We start from the raw sequence: 21384 nt of genomic DNA on the forward strand, positions 1-21384 counted from the left end.
GCAAAGAGGAGAATGCCAATGCTTCATTTACAACAAATCTAAATGTACATAGTAAGACTCTTGACTCTAACTATTCAATGGACACTATTGTAGATGCAAATGTCAATGGATTTTTAGGGTTTGTATGTGACTTTGAAGATGCTAATATATATGAATATTTAAATATAGAAATAGGATGTAAGAATGATAAAAGTAGTATGGAGACAATCTCAGTGAGTATCCCATTGCATGATGACATACATATAATTGATATGAAACTAAATATAAAAGGTTTTAACATAGGTCACTTAAATGTACAAGGTATAGTGGGGAAAATGCACCAGATTAAGTTAATGTTGTCTTCCAAGGAAAGTAATATACATGTTTTAGGACTCACTGAAACCAAATTAAATACTAACCACAATGATGATCTATTTCACTGTCAAGGCTACAATAAACCATTATGTACGGACAGAGAGACAATGGGGGGGGGGGTCTTGTTGTATATCTTAGGAAAGATGTAAATGTAGAAAGGCGACTTGACTTGGAGTCACATGAAATTGAGAGTATCTGGATGGAAATTTTTCAAAATAATGCAAAATCATTCCTAGTTGGTTTCATTTATAGGCCACCTTTCTCCAAAGCAATCTGGAATGATAACTTTTTTAAACAAATGGAAAATGTTCTAGCACAGGAGAAAGAAACATATATACTCGGAGATATAAATAAGGACCTTCTCAATACTCAAATAAGGAACAACTGGATGGAATTTATCGAATCATTAGGCCTAGACCAGCTGGTAAATGAGCCCATTAGGGTAACAGAAAAATTTAGCACTATTATTGATCACATTTATACCAACCTACCAGACAATGTGGCTTGTGTTAATGTACCGAATGTTGGTCTTAGTGACTACTATCCTACTTTTTTGACAAGAAAGGTTAATTGCAAGAAAAATAAGAAAAATACACACAAAACGATCACTTACATATCGTTCAAAAATTTTAATGAAGACCAATTTCTCAATGACCTATATAAAGTTCCATGGAATATGATCCAAAATTTAGATGACAAAGATGAAGCCATGAGGGTGTGTACTGACTTATTCATGGATGTATTATCTAAGCATGCACCACTGAAAGTACATCGAGTAAATACTGAAATTCAACCTAATTGGCTTACTACTGAAATCCTAGATGCTATGAAAGTACGAGACCAATTCAAGGCTATGGGAAACCATGCACAATATAAAGTATGGAGAAATAAAATAACAAGTATGATTAAAAAAGCTAAAAAAAGCTTATTATCAATCACTGCTTGAAAACAAAAAGAGCAACACAAACTCCATTTGGGAAGTCTTCAATGAACTCACTGGAGGAACGCACAAAAAGAGACAAATAAAATTCACTCACTTCTGGTAAATGACACCATAGTCACTGATGACACTGGCATTGCAAATGTTTTCAATGATTGTTTCACCAACATTACAACAAAGTAAAATGAACCAGTGATAGAAAACAACTTTAATGAACTGAAAAAGTTCTGCAGCAGCAAAATCTCTAAGGAGGTATGTTTCTCTATCCCACCAGTATAAAAAAACTTTGTTAAAAAATGTCTCAGTGAACTTGATACCAAGAAAGCTACAGGACTTGATTAGATGGCACATGACTCATTAAATCTTCTGCCTCTGCTATTGTAGATAGCATAACATTCATAATTAATTTAAGTACTGCAACCTCACCTGTCCACAAAATATGGAAAACTGCAAAAGTAACTCCTATTCACAAATCTGGTTCTAAGGATGACGCTGATAACTACCGACCAATCTCAATACTACCAAACTTGTCAAAATTGATTGAAAAACATGTCCATGACTCATTCATGTCATATTTAACTAAATACTTGCTGTTACACCATAATCAATCAGGCTTTAGACAGAACCATTCATGTGAGACTGCCTTGATCTTTCTAACTGATAAATGGCTTCAAGCTCTTGACTAAGGTAGAATAATAGGATTTATATTTGTAGATTTCAGGAAAGCTTTTGACATGGTGGATCATGAAATCCTTTTGAAGAAACTGAAAATCTACCAGTGTGATGAAGGAACAATTAGATGGTTTACTTGATACTTAAGAGAGAGAACACAACATGTTTACGTAAATAATGTTCTGTCTGAACCTGGAAGAATTAGATATGGAGTACCACAAGGCTCAATTCTAGGTCCATTACTATTCATTTTATTTATTAATGACCTACCACTTTTACTAAGAGACTCAATATCATCTACAGATCTCTATGCAGATGACACAACATTGTCAGACATCCAAAACACAAAGCATGAACTCAAAATTTCTTTACAGAATGCCCTAAACAAACTGGAAAACTGGTGCACATGTAATGGCATGGTGGTAAATACTGGTAAAACTAAAATATTACTTATCTCAACACGGCAAAGAAGGACAAATCTTGATAGTGATGTCTGACATGGAAGGATACAAATTTGCAAATGGTCTGTCATGACAAACTACTTGGTGTTCTGGTAGATAATAACCTATCACGGACTGAACATATCAAACATATCAGTATAAAAGTCAATTCAAGTTTATGGCTTCTCAGTAGGATAAGACATTTTCTCCCGGAAAGGCACAGAAAACTGTTTTATAACAGTCACATACAACCGTATTTAGACTACTGTAATACAGTATGGGGTAATTCAAATGATAAAAACATAGAAAAGCTGGCACATCTTCAAAAAAGAGCATTTGGGCTACTATCAATCCAGAAAGAAAGGAAGGAAAATTTAGCTGGTAGGTTAAAAATATTACCTATTAAAGACCGAATCTGTTTGAGAAAAGCCAAATTAATGTACAGGATATCCCATATTTACGATCACTATTCCAGTATAGGCTACCTGGTAATACTCCCCACCTGCGATCCATGTCTACCAAACAGTATAAAATTCCCAAACCAAATAAGGAGTTATGTAAAAAAAAAGTTTTCAATACTCTGGAACTCTGCTCTGGAATAGTATTCCAGTTGAGATTAGAAATGCCCACTCTATTTCCTTCTTCCAAACCCAATATATCCAGTGGCTTCAGAGATGCAGCTAAAATAAATAAATTCCTTTGTATGAGGGCCTCAAGGTAGATTGGTTCTTAGCTAATTGTGTTACCCTCTTTAAATAAGGTCATTATTATTATTATTATTATTATTGTTACTATTGGAGCAGAAGGCATGCTCTCTATGGATGTAACTGTGGGGAGGCCGTGAGAGTGTATGTGTATTATGAAAATTGGTTTCTTCTTTAAATACATTACCCATTCATGATACCTTAGGAGAATATGCAAGAGGTGCAGAAAGGTACATCCCCTTACCCTAGTGATACTTTCTCCAGTCCCCTAAGGTATGTGAGATAGCTTCTAGGTAACCTGACTGGAGGGACTCCATCTGTTGCAGTACAGCTTCAAACAGAGAAACATTTTCTCCAAGCAAATCCAGTGGAAGTCATCAAAACAGGTCTTAAGAACCTGTTGATCAACATGGAAGGGTGACATCCCCTTACCCTAGTGATACTTTCTCCAGTCCCCTAAGGTATGTGAGATAGCTTCTAGGTAACCTGACTGGAGGGACTCCATCTGTTGCAGTACAGCTTCAAACAGAGAAACATTTTCTCCAAGCAAATCCAGTGGAAGTCATCAAAACATGTCTTAAGAACCTGTTGATCAACATGGAAGGGTGACCTGTTGAGCTGTGGATATAAGTCATACCAGATCAAACTGGGCCTAATGAGATGACAGATCTCAGAGATAAAAGCTAAAGTGTGTGTGTGATTTGGATTTTAAATGTAGCTTTTAAAAAAATTCAGTTATACTGCTGCGATGCTACGATGTCTGCAATGTTGCAGTTTATAGTGATGTCTAGCACTGTGGCATCCTGCCGCAGACATGTAGCATGATGTCCCACCCAGTCACATTATCCTGACACCAGGCCAACCAGTCCTAACACTAACCTCTTAATGCTGAGAGCCAAGTGAGGCAGCTGTTAGTACCATTTTTTTAATAAGTCTTTGGTATGATTCAGCCAGGGATCGAACCCAGGACCATAAAAGCCAGAGAATGTGGACTCAGATCTCCATCCCATAGCCTGAATGATGTCAGTTCCGTTCGAATGGTAGGCTGGTGGCAACTGCTCTAATCTCATGAGCCAAAATGCGGAATGAATTCATTTGAGCTGAGGTTATTTCCCCATATGCTGAATGAACAATCCACTTAATCCAGGATTAGATAGTCTATTTCAATGGATCCTCCTGTCCTGTCTTGAGAAGCAGAAAGAGCTGTGATCTCCCTTGACACAATTGCTCTGTTATTAAGGTACAACTTTAAAGCTTGAAATGGATCTTGTAGGCGGCCTTCAGCTGATGTGTCCAGATGAGACAGAGGTTTCATGAAGAATGTCTGGTAACCCATGGAAGGAAAGTGGTTCTAGGTGAAGAAAGAGGATGCCATCGTAAGTAAAACTGACCTGTCTTGTCGAAACTGCATGTAATTTGGGTTTGCTGATAGGGTATATATTTCACTACTTTAGCCTGCAATCACTAACACCATGAGTTCTCCGAAGATATTATGACTGAGTAACATTTAAAAAAGAAATAGTGTAACTTCCACAGTGTTAGTACCTGTTCATGTCCATTGTAGTCAAGGAGAAAATTTTCTTTTGTAAGGCATGATTTCCCAAATCCATATCTGTAAAACATTACTCCACTTTCCTTGTCAAAGAAATCGCTCCAATAAGCATGGATTTCTAGAATGTTTTGGTAATCAACTTCAGGATTCCCCAGGAATCCCTCATGGATGATTCCTTGGTGCGGAGGACTTGTATCAACCGTGATCTACAAAGAAACCAAAGCAAATTATGTGACAAGGTCTTCATTGTCTATGTTTCTTCTAAAAACTGACAAATGTACATGTTGAAAAGAACAGAGTTAGTACAAGTAAAATCAGAAGAAATCGATAGGATGACAAAAATACTCAAGTTTAAACTGCTTATAAACCATAATGAAAACAAAATGGATTTAAGGAAATTCAACATAACTGGCTAAATTGGGGGAAAAAAAACAAGTTTAACAGTTGATAGATGACAAATAAACTATTTTAGTTTGTGATTTGATTAAATGCAAAAAATGTCTTTTCTACATTGAAGCATCGCTATATACTGTCTTCCATATACTAAATGAAATGAGACCCATGTGTCCTTGAGATTTCTCACATGCTTATACCCAGGGCCATAGAGAGCGATCATGTGCCCTGGGTTTAATAAACACAGTACTTCAAAGGTAATCTGTTTTCTTTGAAATTTCAGCAAACTATTTTATCTGGGAACATTTAAAAAAAATGAATTGGCCATCATCTGGTCAAATGTAGTTACTGTTCCTCCCTGCCTATTGAATAGACCAACAAGTAAGATCTTGTTTGTTTTGTTTTTTGTGCTTTGTTTTGAGTTTTTTACATTTGTGGTAGTGGAGTGCTGCCTTCCACAAATGCATCAGAAATTTAAAAAAGGGTCAACAGACAATGGAGACGCAGGTGTTCTGGTCTGAAGACAGGCATTACTACAGAAAATGTGAGTGTTCTAAAGGATTTAATTATGAGTGAAAAGAAGAGGAATTTTACTTACCATCCACATACAAATGTCAGTCTATGTAAATATGTTAATTACTAGCAAGCAGCTGATAATCCGATGAAAGACAGATTATGAGATAATGCCTCTTCCGGTTGATCTCCGCTGACAGAAATGTCAATAAAAGAGCAGATATCTCACAAAATACAGTACTCATGCTAGATGTCAACATAACCAGATTATGATGTAACAATGAACTTTTAAAATAGTTTGTCAATATGGACAAAGAATTTGTTTATGTAACAATAGAAAAAGTTCAGTGCATTTTATATAAAGTGTGCAGATTCCTTTCATGGGGCCTCTGAATTTCTCCACTCCAAACCAACAAATTTAGAAAGTCAACAATGTCGCCAATGAAAAAAATCACCAGATGGTATATTTTGCCACCAATAAGGAAAACAATTGCAATTTGCAACACTGACAAAGCCCTGCATGATCCCTAATAAACATTTTACAAATTATTTTTGTACTTTTAAGAAGCAAATACTCTTTTTTGTGTATGAAAAAATACATACGAAATTTCAGGAGTCATGCTATGATCATTCTGTATTATTCATATGCGATCTCTTCCCCAAAATCATAATAAACTTTTTACGTTTTTTTCATACTTTCAAGAAAGAAATTTTTGTCATGTACAAGAAAAATACATGCATTTGAAATTTTGGGAGCCACACCATGACCAAGTTATATCCGAATTCATTTTATAATGGAGTGTGCTATAGCGGGGTCACACTGTATATGCAGTATACTGAATGGTGGTTCAGTATAATACCAGGATGCATGTTCTCTAATGTGGTCAAATTAGGCTGATGGATTCTGGGAGGTGTTTCTATGTCCACATTGCAAAATTTGTATAAATCTGAAAGACTTTCATTCAAAGATTTTTTTTCTCCTAAATTTTGTAGAATTCCACTAGACATATTTGAAAAGAATTTTTTTTTCTATTTTAGCCATATCTGATGATAGACCAGCATTCAATCCTGAAACTGTATGCTTTCTCTTAAATACGGTCCAACTCCATCAAGCAGATTTTAAGACATCATTGTTTTGGTAACCATATCAGATGATGAATCAGCTTTTTGATTTGTAAAAAATGTTCTTTGCTGATCTTGTCCAATGGTTTTAGTGGTTTATAATAAAAGAAACTGACAGAAATATGACCCATACCACCAGCCAGACACAGGATTGTACCATTATATTGTAAGTTTGGTTCTGTCCATCAGTTGGAGATGCATATGCGTTAAGCAAGGATCAAGGTGAAGATGGGTCTGACTAACATGGCAATTAATGTTCAAAAGTAACAAAACAACCAGAAAAAGATGGAACAAGAAAAACATATTAAATTTTCAGTTTTGATAACCTTTGCATGCTGAAAATAAAAATGTCATTCCTGTTCCAGAAGTAACTATCTATTTAACACATTGGACAGCAATTGAATATTATGCTGATTCCTTGGCCCAACAATTATTTATGTGGAGTGTATTTAAGGCATCACTTTTATAGATTTAAAGTGTATGGAATATTTTAGGATATAAAAGTGTTTCATCATTTGATAGAAACTCACCTTCATTGTCTCCACTGTTCGATGAAGAGCCCCATTCAGCGCTATAACTTGAAAATAATAATCACCATCATGTAAACCTTTTGAGCCATTTTGAAACAATCCTCCTTCTCCAGACAAAACAATCTCCGGTTTCACTTGAAAGTGTTTATGGTAACATCCATGAAATGGTGTACAGTAGCAATTTGCCCCTCTTGGATAAGAACCATATTTCTCAGTACACTCAGACATATTCTGAGAAAAGTAAAACAGATCCATGTACTATTTTCCAGTTTTGCTTATTTAGTATGATATTACTGAACAAATTAAAAAATAAAGTCCAAAACAGGGACAGAGTATTAGAGAAAGCATGTTTATAAACACAAATCAATTGCAAATCAATGAAAATTACTCTCAAGCAAAATATTTCTCAATTCCCCCAAAAATACAAAACAAAAAGAAGTTGACATACTAATGTGCATTACCACAATTAAAAAGGACAAAGGGACAAATTAATACACATGTGCATTGAGTATGTCAAAAAAAAAATACGGTGCTTAATGAGGCCTATGATTGAGGTAAAGACAAAATTTAATATAAACTTAAAAAATAGGAAGATTCACTATGAATACAAGTGTAATAAATGCAGCCAAGATATATATATATATATATATATATATATATATATATATATATATATATATATATATACATATATATATACACACACACACAATGTTCATGATGTATACTAGTATACTAATATGTTACCAATACACACTGGACCTTAACTTTATCTAGTCAACATATATTTCATACATTTGCATTTCCTTGTGGTGGTAAGTAAGATGTTCCATGAAGCAATTCACGTTCCAGCGAAGTATGGTTGTCAAATAATCTCCAGGATACTTCATGAATCCCGCTGTGGAAGTCATACAGCTCCCATTCTATCCTAAAGAAAACATATATTGAATGTTTACAGTTTTACACTCATAGGAGCTCCATAAATTGTTGCATCTTTATTTCAAGACAAGCACTGCATTCATTAAAGAGTTAACCAGAATTTAAGCACAGTAACAGTTACCTGAAAAATAAATACAGACTTTTGTTTATTGTAGTCCAAAAGGTATAGTTTGGTTTGGGACATAAGTTTCCTAAAATTCTCATTTATTTTTACATATAATTATTGGTGAAGTCATTAATTTCTGTTTAGCTACCACCACTTGATTCCGACCGACTGTAATAGTATTACTGCTAAAAATTTATAACTGGCAAGGGATTAAGGTAAAAAAATCATTTTTCTCAATGAGATGGACTATCTATTAATTCAGCAAGTTAGAACTGCTCCTAACCTGCCATATCTTATTATTTGGCACAATGGGTGAAACTTGTATGCATATTTCAAAATATAAATTACAGATGTGTATTCTGATTACTGAAGAAACAGTATACATTTTGCTATGAGCTTTCCAGTTAAAAAGGAACCTATACATTTTTAAGTTAAAAGTGTCTTCACCTTGACAAAGGAAATGGTGAGCAATCTGACCGTGAAAATACACACACACACAGCTTTTTTGCATCCCACCCAACAACCATGATAAAGGTAAGTCTATAGTAATGTCTGCATTCCACACTACAACCATGATAGAGGTAAGTCTGTAGTAATGTCTGCATTCCACACTACAACCATGATAGAGGTAAGTCTATAGTACTGTCTGCATTCCACACCACAACCATGATAGAGGTAAGTCTATAGTACTGTCTGCATTCCACACTACAACCATGATAGAGGTAAGTTTATAGTAATGCTGCATCCCACCCTACAACCATGATAGAGGTAAGTGTATAGTAATGTCTGCATCCCACCCTACAACCATGATAGAGGTAAGTTGTTGTTGTTGTTGTTGTTGTGGGGTTTAACGCCATTTTTCAGCACGATAGGCTATACATGGCGGCCAGTATTAATGGTGGAGGAAGAACCCGGAAAACCCCGGAAAGAACCACCGACCCACGAGAAGCTACTGGCAAGCTTTCTCACATGCCCACATTGGCTGAATCTTAGACTTGAACCGCCGCAGACAGAGGTGAGATGGCAGTGATCCGTAACGAAGAGCGCTTTAGACCACTCGGCCACTCGGGGCCCCAATAGAGGTAAGTCTATAGTAATGTCTGCATTCCACACTACAACCATGATAGAGGTAAGTCTATAGTAATGTCTGCATTCCATGCTACAACCATAATAGAGGTAAGTCTATAGTAATGTCTGCATTCCACACTACAACTATGATATAAGTAAGTCTAAAAGTGTATGCACTGTAACCTAACTGTAATATTAGCTGCCTCCAGCTGCAAGTCAAAAGGGAGCTAACTCCTGCAAATATTGTGGAGGCACAATAGGTTAAAATGTACATCTTCATATGATGTCTAATATAATCACAAAGTATCACTCTAACCCATTACAGTCCATAGAATGTGTCATATTCAGTATTGCACCAATAGTGAGTCAACACCCGTACAAAAATAACATGAGAGTACAGTATTTGATTAATGTGTCAATGGTTTCTCGCTGCCTTAAGCTGTCACTACAACATATTGACTGTTCAGTCTATGCAACTGAATTTTTGCTTGATAAGGAAGGCATCAATTGTTTAGACAAAGGAGAATCATGCGAATCAATGTGCAAACATGTCTTATCTTGCTTGTACAGTGTGACCCTGCTATAACACGGTAGTTGGGAGCCATAGAATCTGACCGTGTTATGAATCGAACCATGTTATAAGCAACCAAGTCAGTTAGCTGAATAAAATATACCCCCCCCCAAAAAAAAACACCAAAGAAAATTGGGGGTGGGGGTGGGTAATAAATGCGGGCGGTAAAATACGTGCTTCGTCAGCACAGTTGCCATCTTGAATTGATGCATATTAAATGAGAAATACACCTGTAGTGAAAACAGAAGACATAATATAATAGTTTACTTCATTTAGAGAGCCATGAATTGGTACATATACGTGAATCCTGTTTATATATAAATGTCTAATGTATAGCATGAATAGAGTATCAACACCGTGTACTCACCTGCGAACCTCATCATATACATTGAATCCACAGTACAAGTGATTCCATCGAAAATATGCACACACACTGCTTTAAAATATTCAATGATTTTGTAACAGGTCATATTGGTTTGAGTTCGGTGGAAAAACACAGAACAATCACGTAACGAATGACGAAACACATTTACTTTAAAGTACGCTCCAAGTCGGTAAAAGTTAGTTTGCGTTTTAAGCTGCCGTTGGTAGCATTCGTAAGCATAAACTTTCTCCTACAAAAAGGAAACTTTCACAGCACAGTTATCGTGTTCCAGTCACATTGGAAAATGCAAAAATCCATCAAATTCCATCACTTTAAGTTTGGTACCGACTTCCTTTGAAGAAAAGTTCTTTGCTGTTATTGAAAGATTGTAGTCAGCTTTCTTTGATGAAGGGTGCATGTGCTATTGAAGTCACCGCTAAAGGACAGCTTTGGAGAACCAAACGAATGCCCATTTCTTATTGTGGCGGCAACATCAAATAATTGTATTGCATGACTGAGCCTGGTATTTTTTGTCATTTGCTGAGCACGTTTTCATAACAGTCAGTGCTTCAAAGGTAATCTGTTTCCTTTTAAATTTCAGCAATCTATTTTATCTGGGTACATTTTTAAAAAGGAATTGGCCATCATTTAGACTATTCTAGTCACTGTCCCTCCATGCCTACTGAATAAACCAATAAGTAAAATGTATATTTTTTTCCATTTGTGGTAGCAGCGTCATGCTGCCTTCCACGCATGCGTCTGAAAATTAACAAAAGGTCAACAGACGATAGAGATGCAGGTGTTCTGATGATAGGGATTATTACAGAAAACGTGAGTGTTCTGAAGAACTTAATTCTGAGTGAAACGAAGAGGAATTTTACTTACCATCCACATATAAATGTCAGTCTTTGTAAATATATTAATTACCAGCAATCGGCTGAAAATCCGATGAAAGATAGATTACAAGACAATGCCTCGCCTGCTTGATCTCCGTTACCAGAAATGTCGAGAACAAAAAAGCGGATATTTCACAACACACAGAACTCATGCTAGATTTCAGGATAAGCGGATTATGATATAACAATGCACTGTTTAGATGGTTTGTCAGTATGGACAAAGAATTTGTTTATGTAACAATAAATTTCTGTGCATTTTATAGCCAGTTTGCGGCTTCCTTTCATGGGGCCTCTGAATTTCTGCACTCCAAACCAATGGTTGTATATAAAAGTTTCAACAGTCGACAATGTTGCCAACAAATAAAAAAGCCACTTGGTATGTTTTGCAGCCAATAAGGAAAAACAATCCAAGTTTGAGACATTGGCGCAGACCTATGCAATCCCAGAATAAACTTTTTATGCGTTTTTTCTTCTTCTTACTTTTAAGAAGAAAGAAAAAAAATACTTTTTCGTGTACGAGAAAAATACATATAAAATTTCAGGAGTCAAGCCACAATCGTCTTGTATTATTCATACGCAATCTCTTCCCCAAAATGATAAGCAACGTTTTACGTTTTTTTTCTCGTAATACTTAAGAATTTTTTTGTGCACAAGAAAAATACATGTATATGAAATTTCGGGAGCCACGCCAAAACCGCGTTATATCCAAATTCACGTTATAACGGAGCGCGCTATAGCGGATTCACACTGTATTTGTAACTCAAGCCATTTTGACAGCTTAACTTAAAGGTGCCAATATCTGAATTTCAAAAGCAAGGCAGTTTTATCATTAGGGTTGAGGGTCAAAACAATTTGTTTGCTTGATGGTGGGAAAAGTAGTTGTGTTATTACAGCAGACATGGAAGTTCAAAAATTGATTTTAAAAAGTGAACATGTATACAGCAGTCACCTGCGTGCAATGGCCAGTTTTACCTTATCCTATGAGTGGCCTCTATTTACTGTCTGACAGAAATCCATGAGTATGTAAAAGAATAGCTTCATTCCCATATTCCATGCATCCAGCTACAACTAAGTCCAAAAAGCCAACAGCTGTTACAAAATGTACAGTACAATGATTGTCTACTATACACTGCTTGTGATAATGACTATGTACCAAGTTTAAACACAATCAACTGAAAACTGTTTGACTAGGAATGTTTACAAACTAACTGTGAAAAGCAACATCAGATCATATTGATTTTTCAGTATTAACATTTTCATGTGAAATGCAGAATATGTGAACAGTTTCAAAGCAATATATCAAAAACTGCAAGAATACTTTTGTGTTCACAATATTATGTGATGACTAGACAGACAGGATGGTTGACATAGGGACAAAAATGAGGAAACCTATAAATTTTCCCCTAATAATGTTGGAAGAATAACAATCAAATTCACATTTACATGTGTTTCATTTTAGTGATTAATGAAGATCCAAAACATTCTACTGGAAAAGTATTTTTGCATGGTAGCAATACTTACGTCAGATTTGAAAACTCTCTCATGTTATGAACAGAAATATTGAGCCGATCTCCCTTTGCAAGCCACAGGTTCTGAATGACTGGAGGTGAAAAATCTGCAGTAACATTGACAATCTCTTCAAGAAATGTATCAAATATATCGTAGGCTCTCACATGAATGGAAAGTCTCATACCATCTTGGAGCAGCACAGGTAGGTTTGTCCTCTCCAGATATATATCTGACACAGTAATCATACTGTATTCATTAATGCTCTCCTCAAACACAGTTTTGTAACTGGATGTAAACTTGACAATCCCTGTTTTAATAGAAAGAAAACGCACCATTTGACTATTAAGATTATCAGAGACTGATGCCAAATAAACATTTGTACAGGATAGTTCAAGTATTAATTACATTGCATGCTACATCATATGAACCCTTTTCAATTTTTTTCAGTCATATCACCTGGTAAACAACTTAGCCAAAAATACATAATGGATTATAAAACTCTTCCATGAGAACACTTTACTATTATCTAAATGTGTGTACTATTTTGGAGGATTTCAAACAAAATCAGATTTAATCTAATAAAGATAAAATGCAGCCTTTATTTTATAAAAGTTACTTTCAAGAGCACTTTCAACCGTGAGTTTGATCTTTTAACGTTTGTTAACATGTTGAATTATATCTACAGTCATCCATCCACTCTGTTCAATTGGAACATCTCATGTTTTGTTTCTACCAGATTCTGAACATTGGTAGATTTACTTCAGGAGTGTTCTGACTGCTCTTCCATTATGTCCTCAGTTTATAACAAGAAATAACTACCCCTTGCTACTGATTATGATTGGGTTAAAATTAGATCACAATTAAATCAGATATATCTATTTACCCTCTACCTCATTAACTTGCAAACAATGGGGTCCCCCATTTGCAATACCCTCTATCTCAATAACTTGCACACAGTGGGGTCCAAAACATGGACTACATTACACCCAAAAGTGTGAGCTACCAAGGGGCCTCCAATAAAATAAGTGATGCCTTCCATACCAGACATCTGGAAAACCATGGGGGAAGGGGGGCAACTGGGCTGTTTAATGGCCAAATACTTGTTTTATACTTGCATTGGGAATAATTGTCAATAAAGTGCTTTTCCTAACAAAGTTGTTCATTTTCTGTATTAACTACATTTATTTTCAAGATATCCAAAATCTGAAAGATCGCTATTATTATTGCAACTTGTTTCATCAACCTTCATATGTACACGAAAACGTGTATTACATCACTGCTTTTTGCTGTTGTTGATTAGTCTGGTCCATTGCTTCATATGTTCCATAAGTCATACTCCACTGTTGGACTCATGGTCCTAGTTCAATTCCCATAGTAAAACTATGGAAACACCTTGATATTAAAAATTCAATAACTTATAAATTTCTGAATGCTCTTGATGAAACCTATTTTTGTCAGTACAGACACATCCTTAATGTTAGCTTCTGTGTAGAGAAAATGATATTAGCCACTGCATTTTCTGGATCTACATATATTTCAAACATGCTTTTAATTCCACACCTTATGAAACTCAAGTCTTAAAGGTACTGAAATTCCATCAATAAAACAATGTCTGTTTTTTTTTCAGGATAAACTCTAAAAAGATTTTTTTAACTAAAATCTTACTTTTGTTATCAAATAATCATGGCCAGCCAAGCACACATATACTTGTTTCTAGACTGGTTTCCATTCTTCCATATAATTAGTAACATGAGTTCTGTACCTATGGCCGAGTGCAAAGCAGGGATCACAAAGCAGGATCATTACACTTAAAATGAGCTAAAAGATATAACTAAAACATGAATTTCACTTGAGCAGAAGCTTGCTTGATTGGTGTTTATTTATTAAAGTGCTGCCTCAGGCATTAGTGACATTTTCATTGATCAAACATTCATTGAATATTGCTATTTACCGTGTGCTAAGAAAGACGTTTGTAAAGAAAATTTAACTAAATATATGACTTCTTATTAAAAGTTGATAATATGATAATGCCAATAAGATGAGCAATATATCAATTTTTCAGTTACCAATTTTTATCACGAGTTTCATCATGTTCAACAAGTTGGGTCAATTTTGGGGTATTTTCATGTAAAAGAAATGGGATCCATGCCTGATTCTACATTATAATCAGGTTCATGAGTTATCATGGGAGTGGTGTATATTGTTATTATTACAATGGCCAATTAGTGAAAATTATAACACATGACAAATTTAGGTTCATCAGTCACTAACAAATTAAATAAATGCATTACCTCTGACATTGTCCTTCCTGCCTACTGTTCTTTTTCCATCATAATCATCATAGGATCTATCTAGAGATACGTCCTCGACTTTATTAATCCATTTTCCCCAATCAGTATTCGTACTGATGAACCTTCCCCTCCAATCAACTTGTATGACTGATGTATTTCTACATTATAATCAGGTTCAAGAGTTATCATGGGAGTGGTGTATATTGTTATTATTACAATGGCCAATTAGTGAAAATTATAACACATGACAAATTTAGGTTCATCAGTCACTAACAAATTAAATAAATGCATTACCTCTGACATTGTCCTTCCTGCCTACTGTTCTTTTTCCATCATAATCATCATAGGATCTATCTAGAGATACGTCCTCAACTTTATTAATCCATTTTCCCCGATCAGTATTCGTACTGATGAACCTTCCCCTCCAATCAACTTGTACGACTGATGTATTTCTACATTATAATCAGGTTCAAGAGTTATCATGGGAGTGGTGTATATTGTTATTATTAAAATGGCCAATTAGTGAAAATTATAACAAATGACAAATTTAGGTTCATCAGTCACTAACAAATTAAATAAATGCATTACCTCTGACATTGTCCTTCCTGCCTACTGTTCTTTTTCCATCATAATCATCATAGGATCTATCTAGAGATACGTCCTCGACTTTATTAAGCCATTTTCCCCGATCAGTATTCGTACTGATGAACCTTCCCCTCCAATCAACTTGTACGACTGATGTATTTCTAGTTATCCATGTGTAGTTAGTTTCCACAGAGGCAGTTTTTACTATGGTTCGAGACCCATGTGTGAAATTAATTATTGGTTCATCATCAAACACGATTATCCGTCTAGCTCTTGCATGGTTTTTGGCTTTGTCAAATGCAACAAGAAATACTGCATATGGGCCTTTCTGAAGTAATTCTATCTCAGCCTGAAAATATGAAAACAGTGCAATAAATGAAGCAAAAAAACAATTTTCCAGAACTAAAGCCTCTAGAAAATTTACTAATTCACCAATAAAATCATTTACAAGCATGAAGCTTTGAATCTTTAGAATGATTTATTCAATAACAAATATATTAAACTTTTTAGTGACAAAGTAGAGCTTTAGATGAAAATACCACCTAACACCAAAAAGCTTTACACTTAGCTGGAGGACATTCACAATCGATATGCATGTCAGGCACAACAAAATAAAAAACATGCCATTTATCAATAAAATACAATAAATTTAAAATGAAAATAACAAATTTGCATGAAATTATCTGCAACATTCTCTGAATTTACATTCAAAGCTTAATAAACACTCTCAAAAGCCATGTACAGTTTTCATATAAATTTAAATGTTACATCCTCAACGAAGTAGCGAGTGACATCAGTAAGTGAAAATGTTAAAACTTCAACAAAGTATAACCTCATGTGAAAAGTGTAAAAGTATCAATATTACTGGTTGGATATTTAGAAACTGATCATGCATGAAAGATGTAAAAAGTTAAAGAAATATTTTGTTAACTTCAAAGCATATTTTCATTCAGTAAATGAATTCTTCATTATGGGAATACAAATTAAAATTTTGTAAGTTTGAAGAAATTAAAAATTGTAGTAATCCATTACAGTAGTATAAAGTAAGACAATAGTGAAATTTTCTTCATTTTAAATTAAAATGTTCAGTTTTACAACATGTAAAATTCTAGTCATGTTCTACAATATCATCTCAACACAGACATTTTAGAAATGTATAATTTGTTTTTCTACCCACCATAAACTTATGTTACATGCTCATCCATCTTGTAATTATGTCTCTTACTCTATTTACTGATTTGTGATAAAATTCTGAGCTGCAGTTTCTTTTTGTAACACGAAACCTGTAATCTACATATGACCCTTTGATGATTGTTGTTCAGACAAAAAATTCCAAAGACTTTTCAAATTTGCTTCTTTTTTTGTATTTCAGCACCTGTTGATTTGTGATATTTCGACATGCAGCACATTCAATCCTTTGAACACCACTTTTAAGGACTGACTCATCATTGTTTTCACCACTTGAAATACTGAGTTGAAAGATATCAATGTCATAGTGGTCTATCCCAGATAAATCATCCAGCCAGCCATCCCACTGTACTATCACTCTTGGCTAGAAAATAAATAATTAATTATAAATACATGTATTATAGCAGTCAAATTAAAATAACAAAATATTTGACTTGCAGACAGTACAACTGTCAATCAGTCACTGCTAATTAATACTGCTAGTGGACCACCAAATAATCTTGTTGCAATCTACATGTATCTCATGGAATAATTACCACTGTGCAGAATTTTATACATTCATTGCAGATGAGACTTGGACATCTTAGTTCAGCAATAAAAACAGCTTTGGCCTATTCTGTCAAGTCAAGAAAGAAACCTTGTATGTAATTTGTCTCCACTGAGAACTATATTCTGAACTGCTTTAGTTCAAATGAAACAATATGGTGGCAGAAGGAGACAAAGTTACTATCAGAACATCATCTGGATTGGCTGTTGTAATATGCAGTGCACTCTGCCATAGGTGAATAACCAAACATATCAAACTGATTTCTACATCTACAACTACTTCGAGGTTATTTCATGACCTGACGGAAATGGGTGAGTGATGTTCTGATTGCATAGTCCAGGTTTTTTTCACAATATGACATACTTAAAATCAGGCTGTTATAACTTGTCCAGTCTACTAATAATTTCTGCCAACTTTAAGTTCAATGTACATACAACAGTACAGATTTCCATAAGAATAATTTAGATCTTCAGAGTTGCTAATGACAACCAGAGTCAATAAACAAGTGTACATTTTTAAAAAAATATAATATTGGGCAATTATGTGGCTGCTTTTATTTATGTGGCCACTGATGATAATGTGGCTGCTATAAAATAGATTAAATCAGATTTTTATGTTTAATTCAACTTTTGAAAAACAATTGTAAAACTCCATCAAAGGAGGAAGTTACTTTGTTTACAGCATCATGTTAAATTACAGTGGATTAGTTTATTATATATTATTGTATTGAAATCTCTTTGGAACCATGACATTCATTTAAATTCTCAAATTATTAGTAGATGGAACAAATTACTCTTTAAATGTGCCATTTAATTTCCTTCTTAACACTGCATGGCACAATTATTTGTTTTAAATGTATCTGTATACTTGTATGTATGATATATATGTTCTTTTATGTTTACAATGTTTTTACTTTATAATTACATTTTAATTTAGAGGTATGGACTTTGATGTCTGAAATAAAGAATTCTTATTATCTTATTATTCTTAGTAATCAAACTGACAAGAGGGTAACATAAGCAAAATGTATGAAAAAAGCCGACTTAAAAATACAGCACTGACAATACTTAAAACCAAATTATAAACGTCAAAGCATGTTTAGATTTCTATCACCTAAAATGTTTGGTTCTGAAGCATCGTCTAATTATTCTAGTTAGAACTTAATGAAATGCAATTACCATGACAATAATTGACAATTAGTATTAATGTCCATGTTTTAGAAGAATGGAAAGCATTGGAGTGAAAATTTATACATGAAACATGTTTTTCTTGAAAACTACTATTGTATATCTAAATAGCAAAACTATATATGTGATCACATCTTGTAACATTTTTGGGACAGTGACCTTCTGCTAATCAAGGTCAATGAAATCTATTAGGACATTAAAGTTAAAGATCATTCAAAACATAAATGCATATTCATATTTGGTATAAGTATTTATAATCACTTTTGCAATTGGAAAAATGACATACTGACAACCAGGTAAAATATACCTTTTCATCCATTACATCATGATAAACTTACATTAGTTGTTACGTCTGCCACATAAAATGGCTGCTGTGTGCAGCAATGAAATGGTGCAATGCGGTCTATTCCAAGGTAAAGTGTTTTTGTAGCTGTCCTCCCAACCAGGTCATAATATTCTAGCTGATCACCCCTGTCTCTGTTGTGGTAATAGACTTTCCCTCCATTTGTTGCACTCACAACAAGTTTGAACCTGTTTCAAATATGTTGTCTGTTATAAGGCAGTTTAAAGAACCTATCCCAAATGCTGTAAAATATTCACATTTTAAGCATTGCAAGAAAGTCACTATCTCATTGGTTTTTTCCTAAGCAGATCATTAACTAGATTTAGTTTTTGTGCATATACATGATTTTATTTATTTATATTATATATATAATATATATAATGACCCCTGTTATTAATTGCATGTTACAAGAAGTACTTACGGCAAAATCAATGGTAAATCATGTGGAAATTTGTAGACAAGGTCAACCAAAAGGTGTGATCCAATACAAACAGGATTGACTGTCACATGCTGTGATGTCACAATGAAAGCTATGCATGCTAACAAAATATCGTACTATGTATTGTGATGATTAGATCTTTCATGTTATTTTCTTCACCCAGTTTAGCACCTGGTTACCACTGCAAAAGTCCAGAGCGATCAATAATTTTTATCTGGAAGTTTTTGAATCAATATGAGATTGAATAGGCTTTGGTGAAACTATTTAAGTATTACATTTTAGAACAACAATTAAAATTTGAGTAAATGCATCTACATGAAGTGTATGATTTTTTTATAAGTATGGACTGTAGAAAAAACGACATGGAAAGACTCTGGATTGGCTTCCCATTTCATAGCAATAAAAGCTGAGATAAGCAGAGTGACCTAGGATCAACAATATTGCACAACAAAACACTTTCACTACCTTCCAAAAATAGATATACCTACTAAGAAGAAAGAAATGATAGAACTATTTTTTTCATTTTTAAAATCTTGGTCAATTCATCAGTCACCCAAAGGTTTCCTTAAATAGACATTCCATATCAGAATAATTAATATTGAATTATGGCTTATGCACAATTATTGTACAAAGCTTCAAACAATTATTTTGATAAAATTAGTTTAGCCTCCTCTCCCCTCCCTAATTGAATGGTACTGTAGGTCCAAAATTTTGCAAAATGTCTTATGTACAATGTATACATGCAGTTTTTGTTTTTAAAATGATTAACTTGCTAAGTTTTACAGTTTTAGTGGCCTATTTGTCCAACTCACAGTTATTTTTTAAAAACCAAATTCACCAACTGGAACTGTCAGGAAACAGACAGAAAATAAACATTGCAAAAGTGGCAAACAGGAGGAAAATTTAAGATCAGCAAGTTCAAATCAACCAGAATATCATACATTTTGATACATCTGAAGTGATTCCAAAATATACTAAGCAAAATATCTTAGAGCAATATGACAATGGTAAAATGGCAGCTGCCATTATGCCATCATGATTAAAAGAACAATAAATTTTCCAGTTGGCATTCCTATCAAAGACAATCCTGTCTAGTACATTCCTAGATCAGATTTTCAAAATAGAATAAAAGTCATATATTCCAGACCCTGCTTGAACCTAACTTTCCTTTCTGTTGGCCACTACAGCAAGGCAAACCACTTGATTACTGATAAAGTGTTTGTTACTGTTTTCCAATCATGAAAAATAGAGACATTCTTTTATTGTGAACGACTGTATTTTGCCCATGTTTCGGAACAATAAATTTCCAAGCAACAAAATGGAACTTATTCTTGCAACAACTGCAATAAAAAGCAAATTTTAAGTAATTATGTTTCTCAGAGAATAGCAGCAGGGAAGTTCTACAGACCAGACGTTCCAGACCAAATAAAGCTTCCTACGAGAACTTTCTCCGTAGAAGCCTCAGATTTCAAAAATAAGCCTTCCTACGAAAATTAATTTGCGTAAATTCACTCCCGACTGCAATTTTTTGTGTGCAAATTCAATGATTCTGGACAAGGAAAAAAGGGGGGGGGGAATTTATTCTGGTGTCGATGAAGTTTGCAAAGTTTGGCTGCCGATCCTAATTTTACCTCGCATTAAAACAATATAGTTGAAAATAATATGAGTCGGAAAGCTAGTAGAGTTGGAGAGCCTCACTCTGCAAGATTAGCGCGAGAGCAATTAGCGGCAGTGAAGAAACTTATCCCGGTAAAACAATTATTTAAGAAAAAAGTTCGTGATTACGAAGATTCTCAGTATGGAATTACCGAGATATCGTCAAAGTTGTTGAGTCCAGTCACTGGAGCAATCGAGCAAGTCGCATACGGCGATAAAAAGGAAGATAAGGAACTCAGGAAGAAGGGGCTTATTCCTATGACGAGAGACATTGAGCAACACACTCGATTATTGCCGGAGCGAATAGTACATACACAAACACGAGCACAAGCACAAGCACAAGCACGAGCACGAGCACAAGCACAAGCACAAGCACAAGCACAAACACAAGCACAAGCACAACAAGAACAAGCACAAGCACAAGCACGAGCACAAGCAGAATTGAGGACGGGGCAAATTCCTGAAGAATTAGATG

The 21384-nt window shown here is 34.5% G+C and overlaps 1 protein-coding gene across 1 annotated transcript in view; it reads right to left on the reverse strand.

The window, feature by feature from the left end:
* Positions 1 to 21384, reverse strand: part of LOC149805302 (uncharacterized) — a 192644-nt gene that overhangs the window by 98235 nt on the left and 73025 nt on the right. Inside the window, exons 13-20 of the mRNA XM_089933948.1 lie at positions 18810 to 19002; positions 16925 to 17101; positions 15553 to 15898; positions 14965 to 15111; positions 12686 to 12980; positions 8016 to 8148; positions 7221 to 7451; positions 4656 to 4868 (exon numbers count right to left, since the gene is read on the reverse strand). Of these exons, the coding sequence (XP_089790074.1) occupies positions 4656 to 4868; positions 7221 to 7451; positions 8016 to 8148; positions 12686 to 12980; positions 14965 to 15111; positions 15553 to 15898; positions 16925 to 17101; positions 18810 to 19002 (1735 nt within the window). The remainder of the gene's footprint in view (positions 1 to 4655; positions 4869 to 7220; positions 7452 to 8015; positions 8149 to 12685; positions 12981 to 14964; positions 15112 to 15552; positions 15899 to 16924; positions 17102 to 18809; positions 19003 to 21384) is intronic.

Source organism: Sinohyriopsis cumingii, chromosome 2 (genome assembly GCF_028554795.1).
Source record: "Sinohyriopsis cumingii isolate HCF-2022 chromosome 2, ASM2855479v2, whole genome shotgun sequence".
In the NCBI taxonomy this organism is placed as follows: domain Eukaryota; kingdom Metazoa; phylum Mollusca; class Bivalvia; order Unionida; family Unionidae; genus Sinohyriopsis; species Sinohyriopsis cumingii.